Source organism: Copadichromis virginalis, linkage group LG11, assembly GCF_057382275.1.
Source record: "Copadichromis virginalis isolate Kocher_CV1m ecotype Utaka linkage group LG11, C_Virginalis_male_GT1.1, whole genome shotgun sequence".
NCBI classification, from domain to species: Eukaryota; Metazoa; Chordata; class Actinopteri; order Cichliformes; family Cichlidae; genus Copadichromis; species Copadichromis virginalis.
The window spans coordinates 32,904,289-32,926,696 of record NC_140628.1 but is presented as its reverse complement, the minus strand read 5'-3'; the positions used below and the strand labels follow the sequence as shown (position 1 = coordinate 32,926,696).

At 38.7% G+C, this 22,408-nt stretch overlaps 1 protein-coding gene across 3 annotated transcripts in view; it reads left to right on the top strand.

Moving 5' to 3' along the window:
- Positions 1 to 22,408, top strand: part of bbs9 (Bardet-Biedl syndrome 9) — a 174,807-nt gene that overhangs the window by 11,125 nt on the left and 141,274 nt on the right. For 2 of the 3 annotated variants that reach the window (XM_085472089.1, XM_085472090.1), the window contains exons 6-13: positions 3,810 to 3,984; positions 8,668 to 8,752; positions 9,214 to 9,397; positions 13,705 to 13,834; positions 16,486 to 16,667; positions 17,658 to 17,734; positions 17,846 to 17,899; positions 18,006 to 18,108. In XM_085472089.1, the coding sequence (XP_085328215.1) occupies positions 3,810 to 3,984; positions 8,668 to 8,752; positions 9,214 to 9,397; positions 13,705 to 13,834; positions 16,486 to 16,667; positions 17,658 to 17,734; positions 17,846 to 17,899; positions 18,006 to 18,108 (990 nt within the window). The remainder of the gene's footprint in view (positions 1 to 3,809; positions 3,985 to 8,667; positions 8,753 to 9,213; positions 9,398 to 13,704; positions 13,835 to 16,485; positions 16,668 to 17,657; positions 17,735 to 17,845; positions 17,900 to 18,005; positions 18,109 to 22,408) is intronic. The other variant, XM_085472091.1, reaches the window with a different exon arrangement.

Here is a 22,408-nt window from a genome sequence, read left to right as displayed (position 1 = left end):
AATAGCACCCATTTAGCAGTGCTGTAGGCACTGTAATAGCAGCTCTGTATTAATACTACTCTAATAGCTGGGCTGCCATTTGGTTTGGGTCACTTTCAGGCCACACACTTACAGTCGAAGTATAGACTGGTCTTACACACACACACACATATACACACATATACACACACACACATATATATATATATATATATATATATATATATATATATATATATATATATATATATATATATATATATATATATATATATATATATATATATATATATATATATATATATATATATAGACACATAGATGCATGCACTCACATGTTGTGGTCCCCGAGCCAGCACATTCACATGTACCTACAACTTTCCCTCTTTCTCTCACACTCTCACATTTTCTCTCTCATATTTACACAGAGGCGAGGTGCTGCCCACAGCAGTGTGCGGCCAGCCTCTGTGCTTTGTTGGCTGCTCTGTGTGCTTGTTCAACAAGTCTTATTAATGACACTAATACAGGCCTGTTTCCTCCACTGTGTCTGAGCAGTGGCTCTCATACTGGGCTCTTTGACACACTATACCTGGCCGTGGGCGTGTGAAATTACATTTGGACAGTTGCTGTTATGAAACAGCTTGGCTCTCGTTTTCACTCTGTATTTCTTATTATTGATGATACAGAGTCATGTCAGGCTGTGCTGAGTGTCTGTTGTTTTGACCCTTGAGCTGCCTTTGAGGGTCGGAAATGACATCCAGAAACCTGACAAATCGGTGAAGTGTTTGTCTGAGACAGGTCTTTACCTCAGCCTGTTCACACAGTCTTGGTCTGCTTCGAGTAGAACAATGACTTAAGAAACCAAAATGACTTTGATCATTTCAATGCTGTTGTCTGTTTTTCCCTTTTATAATGCGGTAACCTGTTTCCAAATCTGATTTGTTGCTTATAATTGATGGATTTCAATAATGCAGTAGGTTGTGAAATATTTTAGCAGTTTATTTTTTTGTTTTACTCTCTCATGATAATATCCAGCTAGTATCTTGAACATCCGATAGTATCTGTTATTGTTGCGGGAGAAATGGTGATGTAAAATTTTTCAGAAGAATTTCCTTGAGTGACTGATTGAATTTATATCAGAACATACTTAATTGAAAATGTACATTTTTCAAATAGTCATTATTTATGTCCGTACTACTGTAGGTTAGATTATTATATATAGATATTGTTAGTGATTTTTTTTAGTCTATAAAAAATGCACAAAATATTCATCTTTAGGAAAATTTCAAGGAAATAAAATTTATAAAACCAGAAGTCATTTTCAAAGAAATCTTAGTGACCTTTATAAAATTGTAATACTGTATATTTTCCCACCAACAGAAGAAGTTGCCTACCACAGCATACCGTTTTGGATGGTACAGCATTTGTTGACATTACTATTCATTCTAACGGAAGTTTTCATCTCACAGGCCTAGAGACCAGTTGGTGACCCAGAGGCAAAATGCTTGGTGTGTGGTTGATCGAGGTTGCTAGCTATCACCAGGTGAAATCTGTCTCAAAGAGGGTGTCAAAAACCTCCTTTTGATTCCTTTAGTCACTAGCAAATTGTTTTGTTTGCTCATAATTTGCATTAAAGACACTGAGTTGCCTGCAAACACTTACATTTACTTTCATACTCAAATCGGAAACCGAGAATGTTTCCCTCAAAAGTAAAAGCTTTGCCTTTTGAAATGTGTTGGTTCCAGTGAGAAGGCACAACTGTTTCTTCAAATGCAAACTCTCTACATTCCCAGGTTGCATCGTATGTTTCACAATTTCACTACCACCTGGTGAGTAGTCTGCAACTGTTTGCAGACAAGTTCGTACCTTTCTTGGAAACTACTGGCAACCACCACAACCTGCTATCTACCCAAGCTCCTCAGTTGATCACAAAACTGCATGAACCTGCATGAACCAGTTGTGGAGTACACAGTTTTAACTAGTGACTGCATTTATCACCGGGTCACTAATAGATTTCTGGGCCTGTATGAAAGAGAGTTGAGCAATCAGTTGCATGCAATAGCCAACAACCTCCAGCAATGACTCACAACTGTTCCGGAATCTGCATTTTTTCCCCAACGGTTTCTGGGTAGTCACCAACAGGTCTCTAGGCCGGTGTGAATGAGGAAAACAATACACAGCAACAGGCAAATGCAAGTAGAGAAAAAAGTGGAAAACAGACAATGAATCCACCTGTTCATGACAGAACACCATTTATTAAATTAAAAATTTTAAACATAAATGACGTATGCTGACATTTAGGACAAATTGCTCTTTATGGCAACCTCAGCCAGCTGAATTTAGGGTTGTTTTAGCTTTAATTTAATTATATTGAACATAATATAAATGAAAACAATCACAGTCTGGGTCTGTTTTAAGAAAATACAGAACACTAGTGTTTAAGAGACACTGTCAACACTATAATTGGCTGGAGCTTGTGCATTTCCACAAATGTTCCACATTAAGGACATTTGGACAGCAGACGTTCATGACTTACAGTTTTGAACTAAACACAATGCACTCGGTCCTCAGAAGACTACATTTGTTTTTCAGATATATATTTTTTTTTAACTCCACACTCAAGAATACACACTTGTGGCTGGATGTAATCCACCCATATGAAGACATGCACATTCTGCTTCAACATTTGCTGTTGGCTCTCCATCAAATATTGTGTTTAACACACTTTTATTCACAGGGTGTGTTTGCGATGTATGAGACCTTGTCCTTCAGTGTGTTAATGGCCACCCTGAATGGCCGCTCATCACTCAGGCACACACACACTCTCACACACACATACTTGTTGACACAGAATAGGTGTGTAGGAGTGTGTGGCTTTTCTGTCTAAATCCTTGGTGATAGATGTTAAGTATGTATGTATGTGTTTGTGTGCACTGTAGGTGGCTGTCTCCCTGACCTCTAGTTGATGGCAGTGTGAGTTTTAATAGCGCATTGAGGCCTAATTATAGTTCTCTGGTCACACAGCCCCACTGCTTTATGGCAGTGTGTGCTGCTGTGTATTTTGTGTGTCGGGGCTTAGTATGTCCTACACCAGGCCTTTCCTAATAAACACGTAGTCTTGAACACATTTATACTTACAGCCAGGTGTCTGTGTGTATGAGTATGGAGGTGTTAATGGAGATATCAGATTCAGGCAGAGGGAGTAACGCACCTCACAGCACAACACAACATCAGGGCTGAAATTAAACAAAAGCCACAAAAGTCCTCCAGGATCTTTGGTGCTTGTGTTATTAAAAAAAAGTGTTTTTTGTTGTTTTTTTTTTATTGAGGGATGTAGATGAAGCAGCCAAAAAAGCAGCCTGTATTCTTTACATGAATTAGTTTGTTTGCTGTGCAGTCTGACCTTGTCTAAAGGCCAAAGTGTTTCGAAAGGTGGAGCTAAAAGTCCCAGAGAGTGACTGGACATGATGAGTTGTACAAATGTAGATAATGGTGTACACTTTGAGATGGTTTCTGTTCAGTGACATTGATGATGTTAGACTAGGTTGTTTGTTCAAATTGTGTCAGAGAAACATGGGGGAAAGCTTAGGATACACTTAAAAGTTGAAGCTCCACCTGTTTTTACGCCACCGACGTTGTTAATTGCTACATGAAATTAACCTCTCTCTGAAAGCCAAACTGGAAAATACCTAGCAAAACATACCTGAGTTCACAGTATAACATTGTATTTAATTACATTGTTTTTTGTGTGTTTTTGTTTGCTATTATCAGTTCAAAACATTTTAGCTTGTGAATAAATCTACTTTGCTGCCCCCCACTCTCTCCATCAGGTCATCATTCCCTCTGTATCCAGTCTATGGACGGGATGCTGATGTTCTTCGAGCAGGACAGCTACTCTTTTGGCAGGTTCCTCCCTGGTTTTCTGCTGCCTGGTCCCCTGACTTACAACCCCAGAACAGACAGCTTCCTCACTGTATCCTCTGCACGAGAGCTGGAGAGCTACAAGTAGGCTTTTTTATAATTCATTTATTTATTAACTTTTTTCATCTTGTGTTACTTGCCTGAAGACTGCAGTGTTGTAATCCCACAAATATTTGCAAGCAAGATAGCTGGGATAAAGTTACAGTATAATACTTTCACAGCTTTCAGTGAAGTCCATCACATAATAATTTCTACAACATACATCTCCAGATGCCCTCAAATGGCATCAATAGTCTTGTCTTTCATTTCTGATTGTTGGTGGCATCAGAGGAGTCCATAGTCTATGGGAGAATCCCAGCTGAGGGATTTTTGCAATACAGCTTCGAGTCCATTTTCTTCATTGCATAGACTTTGTATGTATGCACTATGAGAGGAGTAATGTTGTATGCTGGAATGTATGTAACTGATTTCTAACAGCAAGATCCTTGATATAGGCCTATATATTAGTTGCTAGAAAATACTGAAGTTTTATTCTAAGATGGAAAAAAACCCCAAGTTGCTATTAAAAAGGAATTCACATCTGTTTACAAGTAATATTTAGGCTCGAACAGTATAAACTTTCTTAAGGTTATCTGATTCACAGTCTTCAGTATCAGCTGCTGATGGTTAACGAGCAGTGCTGACTAAATCCCCACCATCCGAACACCATCTGCTCCCAGTGCAGATCTTGTCTGGATGGACCGAAACACACACACAGACGCACTTGCGCACACATGGTTTGATCGGAAAGTACCTCATTTTAATGTAAGCACATGTACACTTCACTCTGACTGCATATCGTTAAGAAGTCTTACAGACTGCGTGGGTGTACGCTGTGCATGCGTGCAGTCTTCTCTTCCAGCTGTTTGTTATCTGGGTGCCCCCCACCAGTATCAAGACACTCTCCAGACTAGATATCACAGTGGAAACCCTGACGTCACCGTTCTCACTGGACACACACACAAACACAGCCCTGCAGTGTACAGACTGCAGTAAATCAGACAGAGCTCAGCAGACGTATACAAGCTTTCCATAAATGACAGCACAGCATTACGAATGCAACAAACTTATTTCCTTTACACTGTGCATTAAACACCTCTAACCAACGTAATGTCTCTGCTATAAATAGAACTTCACATTTAGTGGAGACTTTAGAGTTTAGCCAGAACAAGACTTTGATGTGTCACAATAAATGTAAACACTAAATAGCATGCAGTCAGAGCTGTTCAGTCAGTACAGATGAGCATCATTAGTTAAAGATATGAAGTGCTACATAAATGATCAGTTGATTAGGATACCTACTAAAAAATAAAAGTTAAAAAAATTGCTAGAAGTAAAAGTGTTTTGCTCCTTGGGATACAAGTCACCAACACATACAATTTATGATTTATACTTTGCTCTTCCTGTCCCCATATTCAAGCTTGCTGCACATCCAGGAAGCCCAAGTTATCACCGTGTTTGTGTGACTAAACATTTTCATAACAAGGATCACTCTGCTTGAAGATTAATTAAATTGATATAGCATCAAAAAAAAAATTTGTGCATTAAATTTTAGAAGTGATGGCTTTAATAGAAATAATGCTTTATTTGTATGGGACTTTAGGAACTGTTAGAAGGTGCCTCACAGTTTGGATAAACATTTGAACACATACATTTGCCACATAAAGTACATAAAAACACACATCCAAGCATCCGCTCTTACATAAGCATCTCTTTCCATGTGGACTTTGGATTTGGTGATGAGCATAGAGCAGTTCCTGTTGCAGATGCACGATAAATGGTTTTCATATCACACAATAGCAGCAGGAAATGTATTAGCACTAAAACAGTGGATGCATTAATGATGCGGTTCTGGGAGAGCATTAACAAATCACTTTTCGACTAAAATACTTTGTGATCAAGATCACTGGTATTGACGTAAGACCCTACCAATTAGCAAAATCGAATAAATAAATGGATAAAAAATGTTTATCTGTTTATTTATGCAGTCATTATGTATGGGTTAAATGTTTTTTCTTAACCCCAATTTTGATTTAGATACTTTAGAAATGTTCTAATCTTTGAATGTGGTCAGAGTGATGGAAATATATAGACACACCATATCAGATGACGGGGTCAAAGCCATGCTGACTGTTATACATTTAATATCATATGACTGGTCAAACAGTTCTGCTTGGCTCAGTTTATTTAGCTTGCTGGACCTTCTCCTGCCCTGATGAATGAGAGCTTGATTTGGTTACAGTGTATGTGTGTGTGTTGGCGTCAGCTTTCAGCTTTTAGTTTGTGTTTATCCGTTACCTCAGAAAGCGTACATGCTTAGTGTGTATTTGTGTAGTTTGCGTGAATGTATATGCTTATTTGATCTGTATGTTGAAGGTAAGTGTGTGTGTGTGTGTGTGTGTGCTCCTTTCTGAGAGATCCTCTTTCATATAAATGGGATGTTTGTTTCCTCAACCTCAGTGTCCTAAACTTGCACGATGACTGATACTGCCTAAACACACACTCCTGTACACACAAAGTCCAACCCGCACACCATGTTCACTGGAAACAGTATTTTAATGACAAATAGAAAAAAAGTATGTGTATATCACTGTCAGTGATATTTGTCTTCCTCCTTACATTCTGCTCATGCAGGTGAATAACCAGATTTCTTTGGTTCTTTCTCAAACACAAGGCTTTCTGTGATTATGTTTTTTCTTCTTTTTTGGCCCTCTTTCATATTATACACACACCCACCCACACACACACGTGCGCATGCATGTCCAGTTTTAATTCAGTCATTTGACCTCTTATCCCATGATTAGTAAAACATCTAAGTGAAGGGTGGAATAATTATGAAATATCAAAGCAGAGTGAAAGAATATACTTATTTTATAGTGTTGTTTTAGTATTATTAGGCTGAATTTAATCCCTTCACTCATGCAGGAGCTGGTCTGTCGATCCATTGAGTGTTGCCTTAAAAGCTTAAAACCCCTGACATGTTTAATATATTTTTTAGTCCATTTTCTTTCCCAGGAAATGGTCATGGCGTGATGAAAAGGTTTCTTTACTGGCAGTCATCCATAAAGCTCATTAGTCTGCTCGCCGTTTCTCAGAGAGGGCTAAGCGGGTAGCGCTACTGTACGGATGAGTTCAAAACTATAAATCTTGCATTGTATTGCAAAAATCAAAGGTTAGAACACTTCATTTACTATTTTATACAAAATGTTACGAGGAATTAGCATCACTCTTCGAGTCACATGTGGTAATCAGGTTTATCCAGGTATAAAACGAAAATGTTGTTAGAGGAGTGGAAAGGGGAGAGATGTGAGTGCTCTCTGCAGTGAGTAATACATGAAATAAGTAAAATTCAACCAAAAGAAGGCAGTCACAGTCTTTTTATGAAAGCCATACTGAGCTGCATGTGAAGTTACAGAGCTTGAAATTTGATTTATTTTTTTATTTACATTTTTGTCTGGGTTAGAAATTACAAATAGAAATTTGTAATTCAAGTGACCAAAAGGCCTACAGTGTATATACTAAAGCTTTGCCGCAGTTTCATACTAGGTTACATACTAACCCTAAGCGCATTTTTGAGAATGACACTGAAAAGCATAACAAAACTAAGTATGCCCTGAAGTCAAAACTCTGTGAGAATGTAACTTCAGCACACTTACATTATATGCTAGTGTTTAGCTGCAGATGTTTTCCCTGTCCGCTGTTTAAATGCTAACGTGATAAGGTCAGTTAATTAGATACACAAAGTACAAATGAGACTATAGTCGATGCAATTTGTAAATTAAAGTAAGTAAATAAAATTTTATTTATGTATCCCAAAATCAGATTCAAAGAGCTTCATGGGCATAAAAACATATTAATAAAAAAGCAGTTATTTAAATTATTAGCATTACAATTTTAACCTGTTAGCAGCTCCACGTGTGGGTAGTATACATAATGAATATGGTGTACTGAAAGTGCTGTTGCTTTGCACAAATATTTGCGGACTCAATAAAAAAAGAGGCTAAGATAAAGTATTACTAGTACCCTTAAAGTAGCAGCCATGTTGGATTGTGCTCCTTCCAATAAAGGTCAATTTCAGGGTTGCTTGCTTTGATTAACAACAGCTTTGTGTCGAAACATGCAAAACAGAGTGAGAAGGTTGGTGGATAAATGAGTAGTTATTTAGTGTTTGGTCTGGGGTGTGCAATTGGGGTCAGTCAGGTTTGGAGCTCTGTTCATCCAGGTGTTTGGGAAGATGGATAGATTCCCGCTAAGCTGCTATGACTGCCAGCTTCTTACTGGAAAAAGCCTAACATGCAGATGCCAAAATCAACTGACCACAGATCAGTCTGACCACTCTATCCTTAGCCAGTGGCCTGCGGCTCACTGATTAAAACTGATAGATCACGGTTCGAGGGAACGGTAGGTCTGTGATGTGTTGATTGACCACAGAGAACCTGTAAAAGAGAAGGTGACTATAAAATGCTTGCAGGGGTTTGTTTATTCTGAACACAAATTGTGTGCTGTTGTTGTGGTTTTGCTCTAATGGTTGAGAAACTGTGTAGTTTGGCTTTTTAGAATAGCTGGGGAATATCTAGTACTTTTTGGACAATGGAAAGTGTCCTAGACCAACTCACAATTTAAATTTCTCCTACTGTGTGTTTAAAAAAAAAAAAAAAAAGTTATTTGTTTTCTGTCTGAGACGACGTACACAGAAAAAGTAGCTGTCTGTGTCTTTTTTACTGTCAGGTATGAGACTCTCGCTGTGGCTACAGAAGCAGAAAGTCGACAAGATCCCAACTTACCCCTTAAGACTGGAGGCAAGAGGCTGACGGTGAGCACTAACACACACATATTTTTTTTTCTTTGACATGATTGTTTGTTTATCTGTGTTGTGATTAGTGTTTAAAGACTGTAGGTTGAGTGATATCTGAATCTCGATAGTTCTTTGGGATCCCCTCATTTTCAGTCAAATGTGAATAATAGAATCCAAATGTCAGAGCACTTATGAATGTACTGTTCATGCTATTTGAATTTTTCTCTACCAGCACCAAAGGTCGCCACTATTGCCTTGAATTCGAACATAAAAATCTTTATTTGCAGAGCTTAAAGTTTCGCTGATACCCATTTCTATGGTAAATGGAAATTAAGTATCTAATAAAAAGGCACTGCACAACATTTTATCAAGCGTGTTCAGACAACGCACGTGTCAGGCTGACATTCACGCATACAATTTTTTAATTTTTTTTTTGTGCAATAAATGACATTGTTCTGTGTCTTTGTGTGTTCCCATAGCCTGACTGGGTATTTGTGCTGGGAGAGCAGGCCCTGGATCTCTGTGTGCCCTCTTTCTCCCATGCTTCTTCCCACATCTTCATCCTGGGTGAGAGGAACATCTACTGTCTCCGTGACAATGGGCAGATCCATTTCATGAAGAAGCTGGAGTTCAACCCCAGCTGCTTCCTGCCATATGCCTCGGGTAACCCAGGACACCAGACAAAAAGTTGACACACTATAAAAGGATATTTCTCCTTCGCAGTCTTTATTGTAGTCTTTTTGTATTATTCTTATTCGTACTAGGAATAACAATATTCCTTGTAGGTTTTTGGCAGGATTTCTGCTGCAGCACTTATTTAGGCTGAATGTGTAATAATAATGATTTAACAAACATGTTAGACACAGAGAATTGAGAATAGGATGGAAAGTGATGGCTGCTGAGTTTCAAAAAAGCAAAGCAAACACCAGTCATGTTTCTCCGGACAAATCATAATGCAGAAACAAAACAATTTGTTTCCAGAAGAAGGTCCAAATTGTATATTTTTCTTCAAAGGTAGTGATTAGTTTTAGTTTTATAGAAAAACATGGACCTGTTGTCAGCATCACTTGTAACAAAGAGCAAAGGTTCACACGGCAAGCTAAGGGATAAGGCTTTTCTTTTCCCTTAGTTTTCATATTTTGCCAAAGCAGCAGAGGCAAAGTTCAGATGTGTTCAGCCTGGAGTGAGGTGAAACACAGAATCACAACATTCAGTATGCTTCAGTGCACCTGCCATAAGCAAACTTCCAAAAGACTAACTGGATAAAATACTAAAAAACAAAGCAACTGGAATGGCATACTGCCATGTGAATGGCTCACAGGAAGCTGCTTTTGGCAGAATGTGATGGAATAAACCGAATAGCTCTGCTACATAAATAAAACTGACTGCTGAACAATAGAGTTTATAGACATGTGCCAAAAGAAGAATGAATAGCACATATAATACAGAATCATACAGGTAATAAACTTTATTTTTGTCCAAAAATACTTTTTGTATGTAGTGTATCGTTCTTTCTTTCTTTCTTTCTTTCTTTCTTTCTTTCTTTCTTTCTTTCTTTCTTTCTTTCTTTCTTTCTTTCTTTCTTTCTTTCTTTCTTTCTTTCTTTCTTTCTTTCTTTCATGGAAACTGAAGAGATAACTGCTCCTTTGTGAGTTAGGCTAAACCTCCATTTACCTTCAATTGTACTCTTAATGAACGGCTGAATAAGATGAATAGCATTTAAATAGTCACTAAGTATGATGGCAAATCTGTGTCTTACTTAATCTCTGGCTGCTGTCTGTTGCTAAATAACCACCACACATGATTTTTTTTTCTTGTTTTTTTTTTTTTTTTTTAATTTAAAAAAGTTGAAAACTGCTCTCTGCTGTGTTGTGCAAGTACATTCAAGTGCTGGTTTTGAATCTAAACAATGAAACTTCAATGAAGCCAAGGAAAGCTTCAGTCAACAACTGAATAGTCCTCAGTTCAAGTGATTCGCTTTTTTTCTCCACATTGCTCATCAGTCAGAACCATTTTCGAACAGATTTAGCTAAATGCAGCATCTCAGTGATTAAGATGTGCATGCACTGAATTGCTTGGCATAACTGTTCCCATGTCCAACCTACAGCAACGATAAAACATAGCAGGAAATAACAAGCTTCAATAGTACCTTTTGTTGTCAGCAAGAAGTAATTTAAAGATATTTAGGTACGGGAGGATCCGTGATCACAGGATTCATTTTGTCATAATGAGTATGCAGCATATTGAAATCATAGGCGTTACTGTAGGTACACCCACGGGTACGTGTGTGTGTGTGTGTGTGTTTGTTAAACAGTAATGGGTTCCAGCTTTGAACACCTCTCCCTGACTTCACCTCTGATGGGGAAAAAAGAGAAAGAGGTGTACAGTGTGGTGATTATTAGCTGCATTTGAAAGGGCGTCACATCTGAGGCAAGAGGCTACTGCTTATCATGCACACAATGGACAGGATATGCTGTGGGTGGATGATAATTAGTTCTGTGTGTTAGCCTGGCTACAGATGTTGAATTGGTCTTAGAGAAGGAGGCGATGGAGGCCGACTCTGCTGTCATTTTTACTGAAAGCTTGCACCTGACTAAATGAATCGATTTTCTCCCCACACACACGTACTCACAAAGTTCCATTATTCAATAATTAGCAATTAGCGGCGCAATTGTATCAAATTGCAGCCTGATTGTGGTCATTTAGAATGAGTAATATGAGAACATACACAAAAAGAGGTGTGCATAAACACATTCTCACACACAGATGGTGAATTTATGAGTTTTAGTTCCATGCACAGTGGCCTATGGTCACGCATCCATTATTTGGGTTGATGTTGTGGTTGCCTAAGAAACCAGTATGACTCAGAAACCCTTTGATTCAAGTGCATAAAATCGATCTGTATCCAGAAACCATTTTCATAGCTTTGTTTCTGTTTTAAACCATAAGTTTCCGATAAAACTTGTTAATTGGACAAGAGTGCTTCCAAAAGCACTTCAATAAAGTATTGCTCTCCTTGTTTCTGTCCCATTAAGTTGCACTGTGATTTTTATATTAAAATTGTTAAGAAGAAAAAGGGTATGCCTTACCTGCGTGGTTATCGATTGCTGCTTAACTGTCACTTTCAACCCTAAGCAACACGAATTATATTAATGTAGTTAGCAGTACAGTTCTGTGTATAACCTCCTGAAAATGCAGCCAAAACAACGTCAAAAGTGCTTCTGCCCACTTTAATTTATGCAACAATGTACTATAGATCCATTTTTTAAAGTGTATTACGTTTGATATAAAATACTCTGACTCTATGGAGGAAGGATCCAGAATGGAGGCTTCGTTGACTGACTGCAAAAAGTGGCCATGATATCTGTTTTCAATTTTACAATTAAAATATCTCAGCTTTCAAAGTTCCCTCCAATGTCTACTCTGAATATTATTTAGATTATTTAAATTACTCTTGGAAATTGTCTATAAACTCAATCCCCAATGTGTCATTTCAACAAAAGCAACTTTTATTGGGACATGATTGCTGTCAACAGTCAAAACCACATAAAAATTCCCACATGACTGAGGGATGATGACAATTCCCAGGAGCATGACTGCTGTTGCAGACTTCACTCTCAAAAACAAACAAAGTCCACTCTAGAGTTTATTTTTAACAGTGTGATATTTAGTGACAGTCTAACTGCTGGAGCTGCCACCCAACAAGCAGCAAGGGCTTCTTTTATTATGCAGGGCCATTCAGTGGATTTCTATAGTGTATTCATAGTCTAGAGATTGGAGTAGATGAGGATAGGCAACAGTGCTCTCCTTAGCATTTCCTATTGCTTTCTTTCTGGCGCTCATCTTCACAGCTGCCTGCTCGACCAGTTCCCTCGTCCCCCCAGTCTACCTCTTTTATGCTGTTTGTATCTTATTTTGTCATTTAACTTTATCGGCTTCATTGCTTATATGAAGCCTTACAATCAAAGACCAGCTCCTGCATGATTTTTAATGATTCCTACTTCTAGGAACATGATATTCTAGGATCATGATAACATGGGTGACAGATTCATTCAGATAGGATCATGATGTGGCACCTATGATGCGGAGGCCAGAATGGATGTGGAGAGAGATGTCAGGATAAGGAAAAGGAGAAAGAAAAGAATGGGATGTGGAGATATCAGTGGGCCAGGAGGGTAAAAAAAAAGCCTAGAAAAGAAGGAGAACGAAGAACACCGGTTGGAAATTTTTATAATATGGTTGTAATTATAAGGCTGATGTGGAGACGAAAGGTGTGTATTTTGCTTTAATGTGGCACCAACACACTCTGTCATTTCGACCCCTGCACTGTGCCACCCTGCTGACCGCTGTTACTATATTATAACTTACGTATTCCACTGTGTGAGTATGTGTACCAGTGTGTGTGTGTGAGTGTAAGTGAGGTGTGTTTGTTTTGCGTGTGGCCGTCACCTCAGATCTCTCCTGGTGGTAACTGCGCCATTGGTGGGATTGGCTGGATGTGTGTGTGTGTGTGTGTGTGTGTGTGTGAGTGAAACATAAGTAGTAAAATGTAAGTAGTATTTATATTGAAGGTTTCAAGCCATGTGTCATGAAAGAAAGTGTATGTGGAACTTCAGTTGTATATACACCTATAAAAGGTTACCTTGTCTCAAAATGAAAAATCGAGATGACAAAATTTCTATATACAAACCAGACGTGAAAAGTGATTTTCTTTACTGTGGGAACTTCTTACAGGGCAATGCCACCCACCAGAGGAATTTATTACTATGCTGCATGGTAAAATTTGTGAATTGAAATTTGAGAATCTGACACAAAACTAGCAAACTAGTTTAGCTTTTCTCTAGCCTCTTTTTTTAGGTGATGGAGTCTGAACTTCTGAAAGCCAGTTTTATTTTATTTATTTTTAAAAATAAAATGCTGTGATATTTAAGGTCTGTTGTTTCTAATCTTCTTTTTGTGGTCGTGTTTAGTGACAGATGGCACTACAAACCTGTTGCTAGGTAATCACACCAACATGCTGCTGGTTTACCAGGATGTGACCTTGAAGTGGGCATCCCAGCTCTCCTTTATCCCCGTGGCTGTGCGTGTTGCCAACTTTTTGTGAGTATAACCTCCAGCAAATGAAGGAATCTGATGTTAGAATTTTCCTAGTTTAAAGATGACCATTCGAGGAATATAAAGATGAAGGATAGCTTAGGACAGCTCAGTGCATGTAGTGTACACAGCAGTGATTATGCATGTAAACAAACACACACCTATAGCAAATATAATGTTGTGTTTATCAGCTTGTGAAATCCAGTGTGTAAACTACTCGACAATGTCTTCCAGCTGGCCAATCAGAGCGTAGTGGGGAGGGGCCAGCTATAGGCAATCCTTTGTCTTTTTCCAAACAACTCCAACCAAAGCCCAATTTGATACAATTACAATGCAAAACACAAACACGGTTGAAAAATGATGTGGTTTTTGGTTGTGTGTGTGTGCCTGTGTGTTTTAGATGCGGGAGATAGTGTGTGTCTGGGTAGCTGTTTGGTTTAGTTTGAGGCTGTGTTGCATTTGATAATCATCGGGTGATTTAGTGTGTTGGTGGGACACCGTGCAGAGTGTGGGATAGGAACACACAAAACAAAACCAATACACACAAAAACAACATATGATCACTTCAGCAGCTCATTCTGGCTAGCTCTATTTGATAGCAGTGCTCCGGGAGTTCTTGTGTTTTGGAGGCAGTATTGCATTTTATTGCCAACCCCAAATTAAATATTCTCACCATTTTGGGATCCTTCAAGTTTAACATGGACCAAATCTGAATCAGAACTGTGAAGACTCAGAACCTGATATATATTTATGTTAAAACTGATCTGAGAGGACCGTTATTAAATAGAATGTTAAGTTAATTCATAGAAATCGAATCCAGGCACCATCAGCAGTGTAACAGTTGTAACTTTGACACAAGCTACAATTGTTAAGATATCTCATGCATACTTGCTGTCACCTGTAATGATCATTTATGCAAATAGCCTCAAGAAGCATTTGTAGCACTCAAGAACTTTTAAAAAAGGGGGAAATGAACCAGACAAAAGTTTACCTTCAGTTGCTCCGATGGCAGCTGAACCTATTGCTCACTTTGATAAATATACTATGTGTTATTGTTGGTAGATAGTGCTCAGACTGGTTTCAGACTGGTGAACTTCCGCCTCTCTAAGATGCTCTTTTTATACACTCATGTTACTGACTGGTTGCCAGTTAAGCTAATTAGTTTCAAAATGTTCTCCTTGGTACTACTAACTTTTCCAGCCCTTTTTCGCCTCTGGCCCGCTTTGCTATGACATGTTGCTACCATCACATTACATCTTAAAACCATACACTTCTCATTATAAAGAATGTTTTTATATATTCTGTTGCGAATAAAATATGGGTTTATGAGATTTACACTTCATTGCATTCTGTTTTTATTTACATTTTATAGACCTTCTTTGGAACTAGTGTTGTACACTACTACAATATTTTGAGAAATATTTTCAAACCTGGCAGCACGGTGGCACGGTGGTTAGCACTGTTGCCGCACAGCAAGAAGGTCCTGAGTTCAATTCCACCATCAGGCCGGGGTCTTTCTGTGTGGAGTTTGCAGGTTCTCCCCGTGTTTGCGTGGGTTCCCTCCGGGTACTCCGGCTTCCTCCCACCGTCCAAAGACATGCAGCTTGTGGGGATAGGTTAATTGGATAATCCAAATTGCCACTAGGTGTGAATGTGCGAGTGAATGTGAGTGCGAATGGTTGTCTGTCCCTGTGTGTTGGCCCTGCGACAGACTGGCGACCTGTCCAGGGTGTACCCTGCCTCTCGCCCTGTGACAGCTGGGATAGGCTCCAGCGCCCCCCCGCGACCCTGAAAAGGATAAGCGGAAGCGAATGGATGGATGGATGGATTTTCAAACCTTGATTTGTGCAAGGTAATAAGACACTAGAACGAAAAGTGTACACAGTGCCACATTTTTTATTACTTTTTTTTTAAAGATTGAAATAAATTCTGGCAACATAGTTTTGTATTGTCACATATCTTGTATGTATGTATTACCTAACACTGCTGGTAGATTATGTGAGTTCCTTTAGTTGATGCGTACGCAACAATCTTTCTCTCAGTTGAACTTTGAGCTATTATTCAGCATGGTCTGTGTGTGTGTGTCTGTGGGCTTTAAATAAATGTGAGAACCATCACTTTTATGAATGCGTTTCTGTAGCATTTGGTCATGGCTCTATGAATATAAATTTTTCTGTGTACGTGTGTGCCCGTGCGTGTGCGTGACAGTGTTTCCGCAGCAGTAAAGTGAAAGTTTTATGCCCCCTCAGACGCCCTCCTGTGCAGGTGTGGAGCCGGCTGCTGCTCTTGACCTGAACCCCCTCATGTGTGGGTCTGAGTGTATGTGTTATCGTCTCACTGGACTGGAACAGAAAACACACACATACACACACAACACATCTGCAACCAGTTAGCACACACACAGTTAAAACACATTATTGCATCACTCAGCATTTCTTCATGCTCTCCCTCGTTTAATCTGGTTTCATATTATAAATTAGTTCTGAACTTTATATTCAGCTTTTTCTAAAAGGATTAAATAAGCATTTAGCTTACTTGTTTTAAAGGAGCAAATAACTAATTTTGAACTACAGTAGACCTTTTTGGCAGACGTTCTTGACTAACGACCAATAGCACACTAGGAAAAAGTTAACTTTCCTCTTCTCTGCTCTTCTCAGGGATGTGAAGGGAGTCGTGGTCAGTCTGAGTTCAGATGGTCAACTTCTGTGCTCTTACATGGGTACAGATCCCTCTTTCTTTTCAACTCCGAAGGTGGATGCCAGGGAGGCTGACTACGAGCAGGTGGAAGCTGAGATGAAGAAACTGCAGAAATTCATCCGAGAAGCCACCAGGACTCAGGGTAGGAGACTGCTGGAAGCATAATACACATTTTCTAATTATCATAAAACCAAAATATGCCCTTAAGAGGCAACTTTTGATCCTTCTTGTCTGATCCTAGGTTTATCTAATCATATTGTCATTCGTAAGTGACTCTTTCTTTGAATCAATTGACTGTCTACATTCACTTTAAAGTTGGTAAAATTTCCCATTGGAGTATCTGAGCAGCAAGTATCTGATATTTTTACTCCTTAAGGTGACCTTTTATGTCCATTTTTAGCTCCATATTTGAAATCCTGGACTCTGCTAGAGTGGCTTTGCTTGATTTACAGTTCAAAATGATTCACAGTTCCATTTTTTTTTTATCTTAGACTAAGATCTGGTCCAGTCGCTAAGAATGAATTTTTTTTTTACTGAAAAAATCCACCTTAGTTTCACTTGATATTTGTCACCTGGTTGTCAACACCCCACCTGCAGTGCATCCATACCTCACCAGTTGGGTTTGCCTCACAGTTCGACAACCACTGGTTTAAGCTAACTGCCTTCTGAATGGGAAACAGAAGCCTTGGAAAGAGGTGGGAGGGGCTGCTGTGCTCATAGCCAGGTCTATGTAAGAGAGTGAGAGAGTATGAGATGACCATAATTAAGAAATTACCTTTTTTGACATCTAACAGGTCCAGGAGGTTTAGAGCAGTCTGAGGCTTCTGGCTCTTGTACATACACTGACCTCATTATTTGAGACTGGCCATGTTTAATATGAGCATCAATGACTGTAACAGTGTGTGTGTGTGTGTATATATAAAATAAATTTAAGACTGCCACACAAGGTTTAATTTAAACTGCCTTTAACAACAAGTCAATGTGAATTTTATCTTTTGTCCTCTCTGTATGCTGGTTGATTTGTTTGCAAACTGACCAAGTATCATGCCTTCTTTCAAAATGTGGTGAAATGCTATATTGACTAATAAACACATCGGTTCAGTGTTTTGAGATTAAACTGTTGGTATTTCAGACATTTTGCCCAAAACCGATAGTGAGGATGACCTGTGCATTACTACCACTGTTTCCTCCAGCATGGACAACCCATCGGTAAACAAACACAAAACACACATAAAAAAACAAATTCACATTCGCACATTTAGATGCATATGCAATAATAAACATAGAAAGTTATATTTCCCTTTTAATATCTCTCCATAGCAAGCCCTGATCCACGATATCAATGGTCTGCCTGTCCCCTCGGTGACCGTACAGGTGAACCTTTAAAATCATTGTTTCTTCTCTCACTTTGTGTGTCAGAATTCTATCTGCCCTTTACCAGTATCCTGTCTACATCTAACATCATCATTTTTTTTTTCAGGTGAAGGTGAAAGCCAGTAGTGTGGTGAAGTCATCTAAGCTGAGCATTGGTGTCCAGCCTCCTCTGGCAGTTACTCAGGAGCAGTTTGTCCTTGAGGCCATGGGTCAGTTAATTGTAGCTGTAGTCTTTATATGTGAGTTATGATTGGGCGTCTGTCTATGTGTATGCCTGTAAAACCTTTTCTTCTTCTTTTTCCTATTGTTGGTTCCAATTATCTGACATTCTGATCTGTTTCTGGGATTTCTGCCTTTGTCCATGTTTTTCCACTGGAGACAGTGGCATTGACAAATAGACAGGTTTAGCTAAAGGTGGTAGATTTGAAAATCCAAAGGTTTTCATTGGGAATGACCAAAATGGACAGATTAAGAATGATCGTGTCAGAAGGGCAGTTCAGGTTGGGTGCTTGAAATGCTTGAAATGCTTGAAAATTGTGTGAAAGTAACTTTTTCTAATTTGTGTGAACTAGTTCCTTTAAATCATGATTGTCCTGATGGAAAACTTATGAAACAGAATGCCAGCACTAAAGAAAAACCTGACAAATATTACAGAAAGGAATACATGTTTAATAGCAAATCTGACATATAACCTTTAGCAGTAATTAGTACCTTTTTCTTCTTGAGGAGACGTGCAGTGTTGGCGAAATGCACAAAATTAAAGAAGTGCCAAGGAAAGAATGTAAGGGTGTATCGTAGGGGAATACAATGACTGCATTTTTATGGAAAATCTAAGCAGCTGGTTTGGTGTATGATCTTTCATCATCCAGTGTCATCAATCACTTTTTGTTCTTTTGCAGCCTCAGTCCATCTCTGAATCATTTGAGGGCACACCCACACACACACACACACACACACACACACACACACACACACACACACACACACACACACACACACACACACACACACACAAATTTTATCCAATCCTCCTCCTTTTACAGATGAATGTGTTGGCCTCGACTGGGTGAGAGGTGTGTGTTTATTTTCTCAGCTCTTATCAGTCAGTTTTAGTCTTATGTGTTCTCTAGTCTAGCTGCTGGCCACTGAGCGCAGACAGCGGTAACTTTGAAATGAATTGCCCAGACACTGCACACACATAGCCTACGAACCCCAAACAGTGATATCTTCTGTCGGCTCATTAAAAGAACATTATTCATCCTGTAATACAATGTTCATCCATCCATCCACTTTGAGCTGTCTGTATGTCCTCTGTTTTGTTATGTTAGATTTTTTTTAACATGTACTCTGTGTGCATAATGTAAAGCAGTTGGAGGGAGTTTTTTTTATCAGAACGTCCTTATAGTGCGATGAGAACATACTTTTTAAAAATGTGTGGGCCTATTGGGAGTTAAACCTCTAACCCTGTTGGTGTCGGTGCTTTGCGCTGCCTGTTAGTCTACATATGGAGTGGGACTCTTAATCTTAGCAGCGTTCAGTCACGCCTACAGATTGCTAGTAGTTTGAACCAGTGGTTTCTTCTGCTGCATTTATATATCTGTTTAATTTTCCTTTAAGAGGCTTAATTATAAGCTTCCCAAGACAATAAAAACAATACAAGTGAGTAATAAGTTTCTTACTATTAGTAGGAGTCGGATCAGTAGGAGTTTGTGCAACTGTTTTTTTTCTCAGGCTAGATGTTTCTTTATAAACCAACAACCACAAGAAAGGCCAGTCTTTCAACCTCTCTGTTCTTGTCACTCTCTTCTGTGGTATCGAGATCATATTTCTAAGTAGCTGCATATGAGCATCTGTCCAGATTCTTGCTATTGTGGTTACACAAAGCTTTCCAAGCATTTAGATGTTATTTGTCTTCATGCCACGCAGAGTCTTTTTGTGTTATGGCTCTTTTAGACTGTCCACCAGAGTTTTAAAAATTTGTCACTTTTCAAAAACACAGAACATCAGAATATGTCTTCACGCTAAGACAGCTTAGGAAAAATCTTTTAAAATCTGCTATCAGACTCAAAATTGGACTCCATTCCACATACAAAAGTGCTGTCCATATTTTGCATTTAGCAATCTGCAACTGAGTGAAGAATAAAGTCAGGAGTGACATTATTATAGCATGGACCCAGTAATTTCCTGCTGTAAATGGTGCTAAAATGAGCATTGTTGTCAATGGAATCAAAGTCTAAGTCATTTAAATAACGAGAATCATCTTTCTTGTTTTTTTTTTTTTAAAAAGCACAGAAAAAAAGCCACGATTCATTGATATGACGCAGATGGCATGCAGTATCAACACGGATGGTGTGTCTCTGAAGAATTCTTGTGTGTGAAAACAAACTTTTAGGAACGAATTCTGTAACTGACTCGTGTGCCAAATTTAACAACACCCAAAATGCAGCCTTCAATAAGCTGCTCCAAACAAAAAAGCAGCTTTATCATGGCACTTTTATCTCATTCCAGAAAGGTAACTGAGGTTATTGCCTCACTTTGTAGCTTGGTTAGTTGGCATTTTGCAGTTTAAAGTTTTGTACAAACAAAACACTGTCAAGTTGTCTTGTGATTTACAGAACTGTCCCTGTGAGGGTGTAAATCTCACTAGAGATGTGGTCATATGTCAAATGACGCACAACAGGTTGTGCAAGTTATTGTGGATGGTGTTGGCTGTCATTTTCCGAACCTATGCACACAGGCACAGAAGCTGGTTTATTTCCAGAACATGGTTCTTTTTAACTTTAAGACTGGTCTCGGCTTTTGCCGAAACAGTCATCCATCACAGAGGAGTATTCCCCGAGTTTTTTGAGAAGGACCAGAATGGACTGTGAATTTATGATTTCAAGATGTGAACAGTATTCTCAGGCGGTTTGAACACCATCCATTTATTCTGAGCTCTGACTCAAAGTGACCACTGGTTTACCATGATTCATAAAGTGTCATGCAGAAATGTAATGCATTTTACCACAGGCATTCTTATCTCTACATATACTACACATGACCCATCCAGCTGTTAATGAAACCATGATGCACTTTTTGAACAACAGTTTCTATTAAATTCTTGTGTCAGCGTTCATTAATATTGATCCCTTTTCATATGTCTTGTATTTCATAATATTTGCCATATTTTATGCTGCACGTTTAATTCTGCCTTTTTCTATTTTTCTATCAGTTTTAATCCAGACTTTCTCCATATGTATATTTTTACCACTAATGCTACAGTGCTAGAAGTGTATATTATGTATGTCAGCAGTATCCTCATTTGGAAATCTCCAATCATTAATTAATTTTTTTTTCACATTTTTTTTACTGCTCCATCCTAACTTATTCAAGATGCAGTTCGAGAAAATAATATGTATATAAGATTCCAGGTGGACCACATTTGCTCAGTTCTCACCAGCCACTTTTGTACACCTATTTTACTGCTTGTTAACACAAATATTTAGTCAGTCAATCACATGAGAGCAACTTAATATACTGAGGAATGTAGACCTGTTGAGGTTTAAACCAAGTATCAGAATTGGGAAGAAAGTTGGATTAAGGAGCTTTGGATGTAACATGGTTGCTGGTGACAGATGGGCTGGTCTCAGTATTTCACAAACTTCTTGAATTTTCCTGCACAACCATCTCCAGGGTTTAAAGAGGATGTTCTAAAAAGAGAAAATATCCAGTGAGAATCACTTCTCTGCACAGAAATACAGAGATGGGAATGGCCAGTCATCTTCGGAACTGACAGGAAGGCAGCACTAATTTAAAAAAAAAAACTTTCAGTGCAACCGAGATATGCTAAAGAGCCTCTCTGAATGCACAACATGTTAAAGCAGATAGACTGCAGCAGCAGAAGACCACACCAGTTGCCTATTTTGTCAGGTAAGAACAGAAAACTGAGGCTACGGTTCACATAGGGTCACCAAAACTGAACATAAGAAGATTGGAAAAACATTGCGTAGTCCAGTTGCGGTTTCTGCTATGTACTTTAATGGTCGGGTCGGGTCAGAATTTGGTGTAAGCAACATGGATTGATCCCGCCTTGCATCAATGGTTTTCTGGTGGTTTGTGCAACATTTTCTTGTCACCCTTTGGCACCCTGAACATTGTTTAAGTACCACAGCTTACTTGAGTATTGTTGCTGACTGAAATATGCCATATTCCATAGTTTCTTTACATTAGAGGACTTTTCTTGTGTTAATAACTCTTTTAGACATTCTGCTTGTCATGGTTCTGGGTCATTTGACATAGCATTTTGAGTTTCATGTGTTTTTTGTGTCATTTTGTATTATATTATGATTCAGGTTCATTTAGTAGTCTTGAATTTATTCCATTTTTTGAGTTTCTTATGTTTCCTGTTTGGTTCCTTTCCTCTCAGGTTCCTCTTGTGTCTTTGTCCTGTGTCCTTCTTGTTTCCCTTTTCTGTTCCCATGTTCCCCTCCATGTGTTCATCCCATGGCTCTCCTGTCTGTCATGTTTATT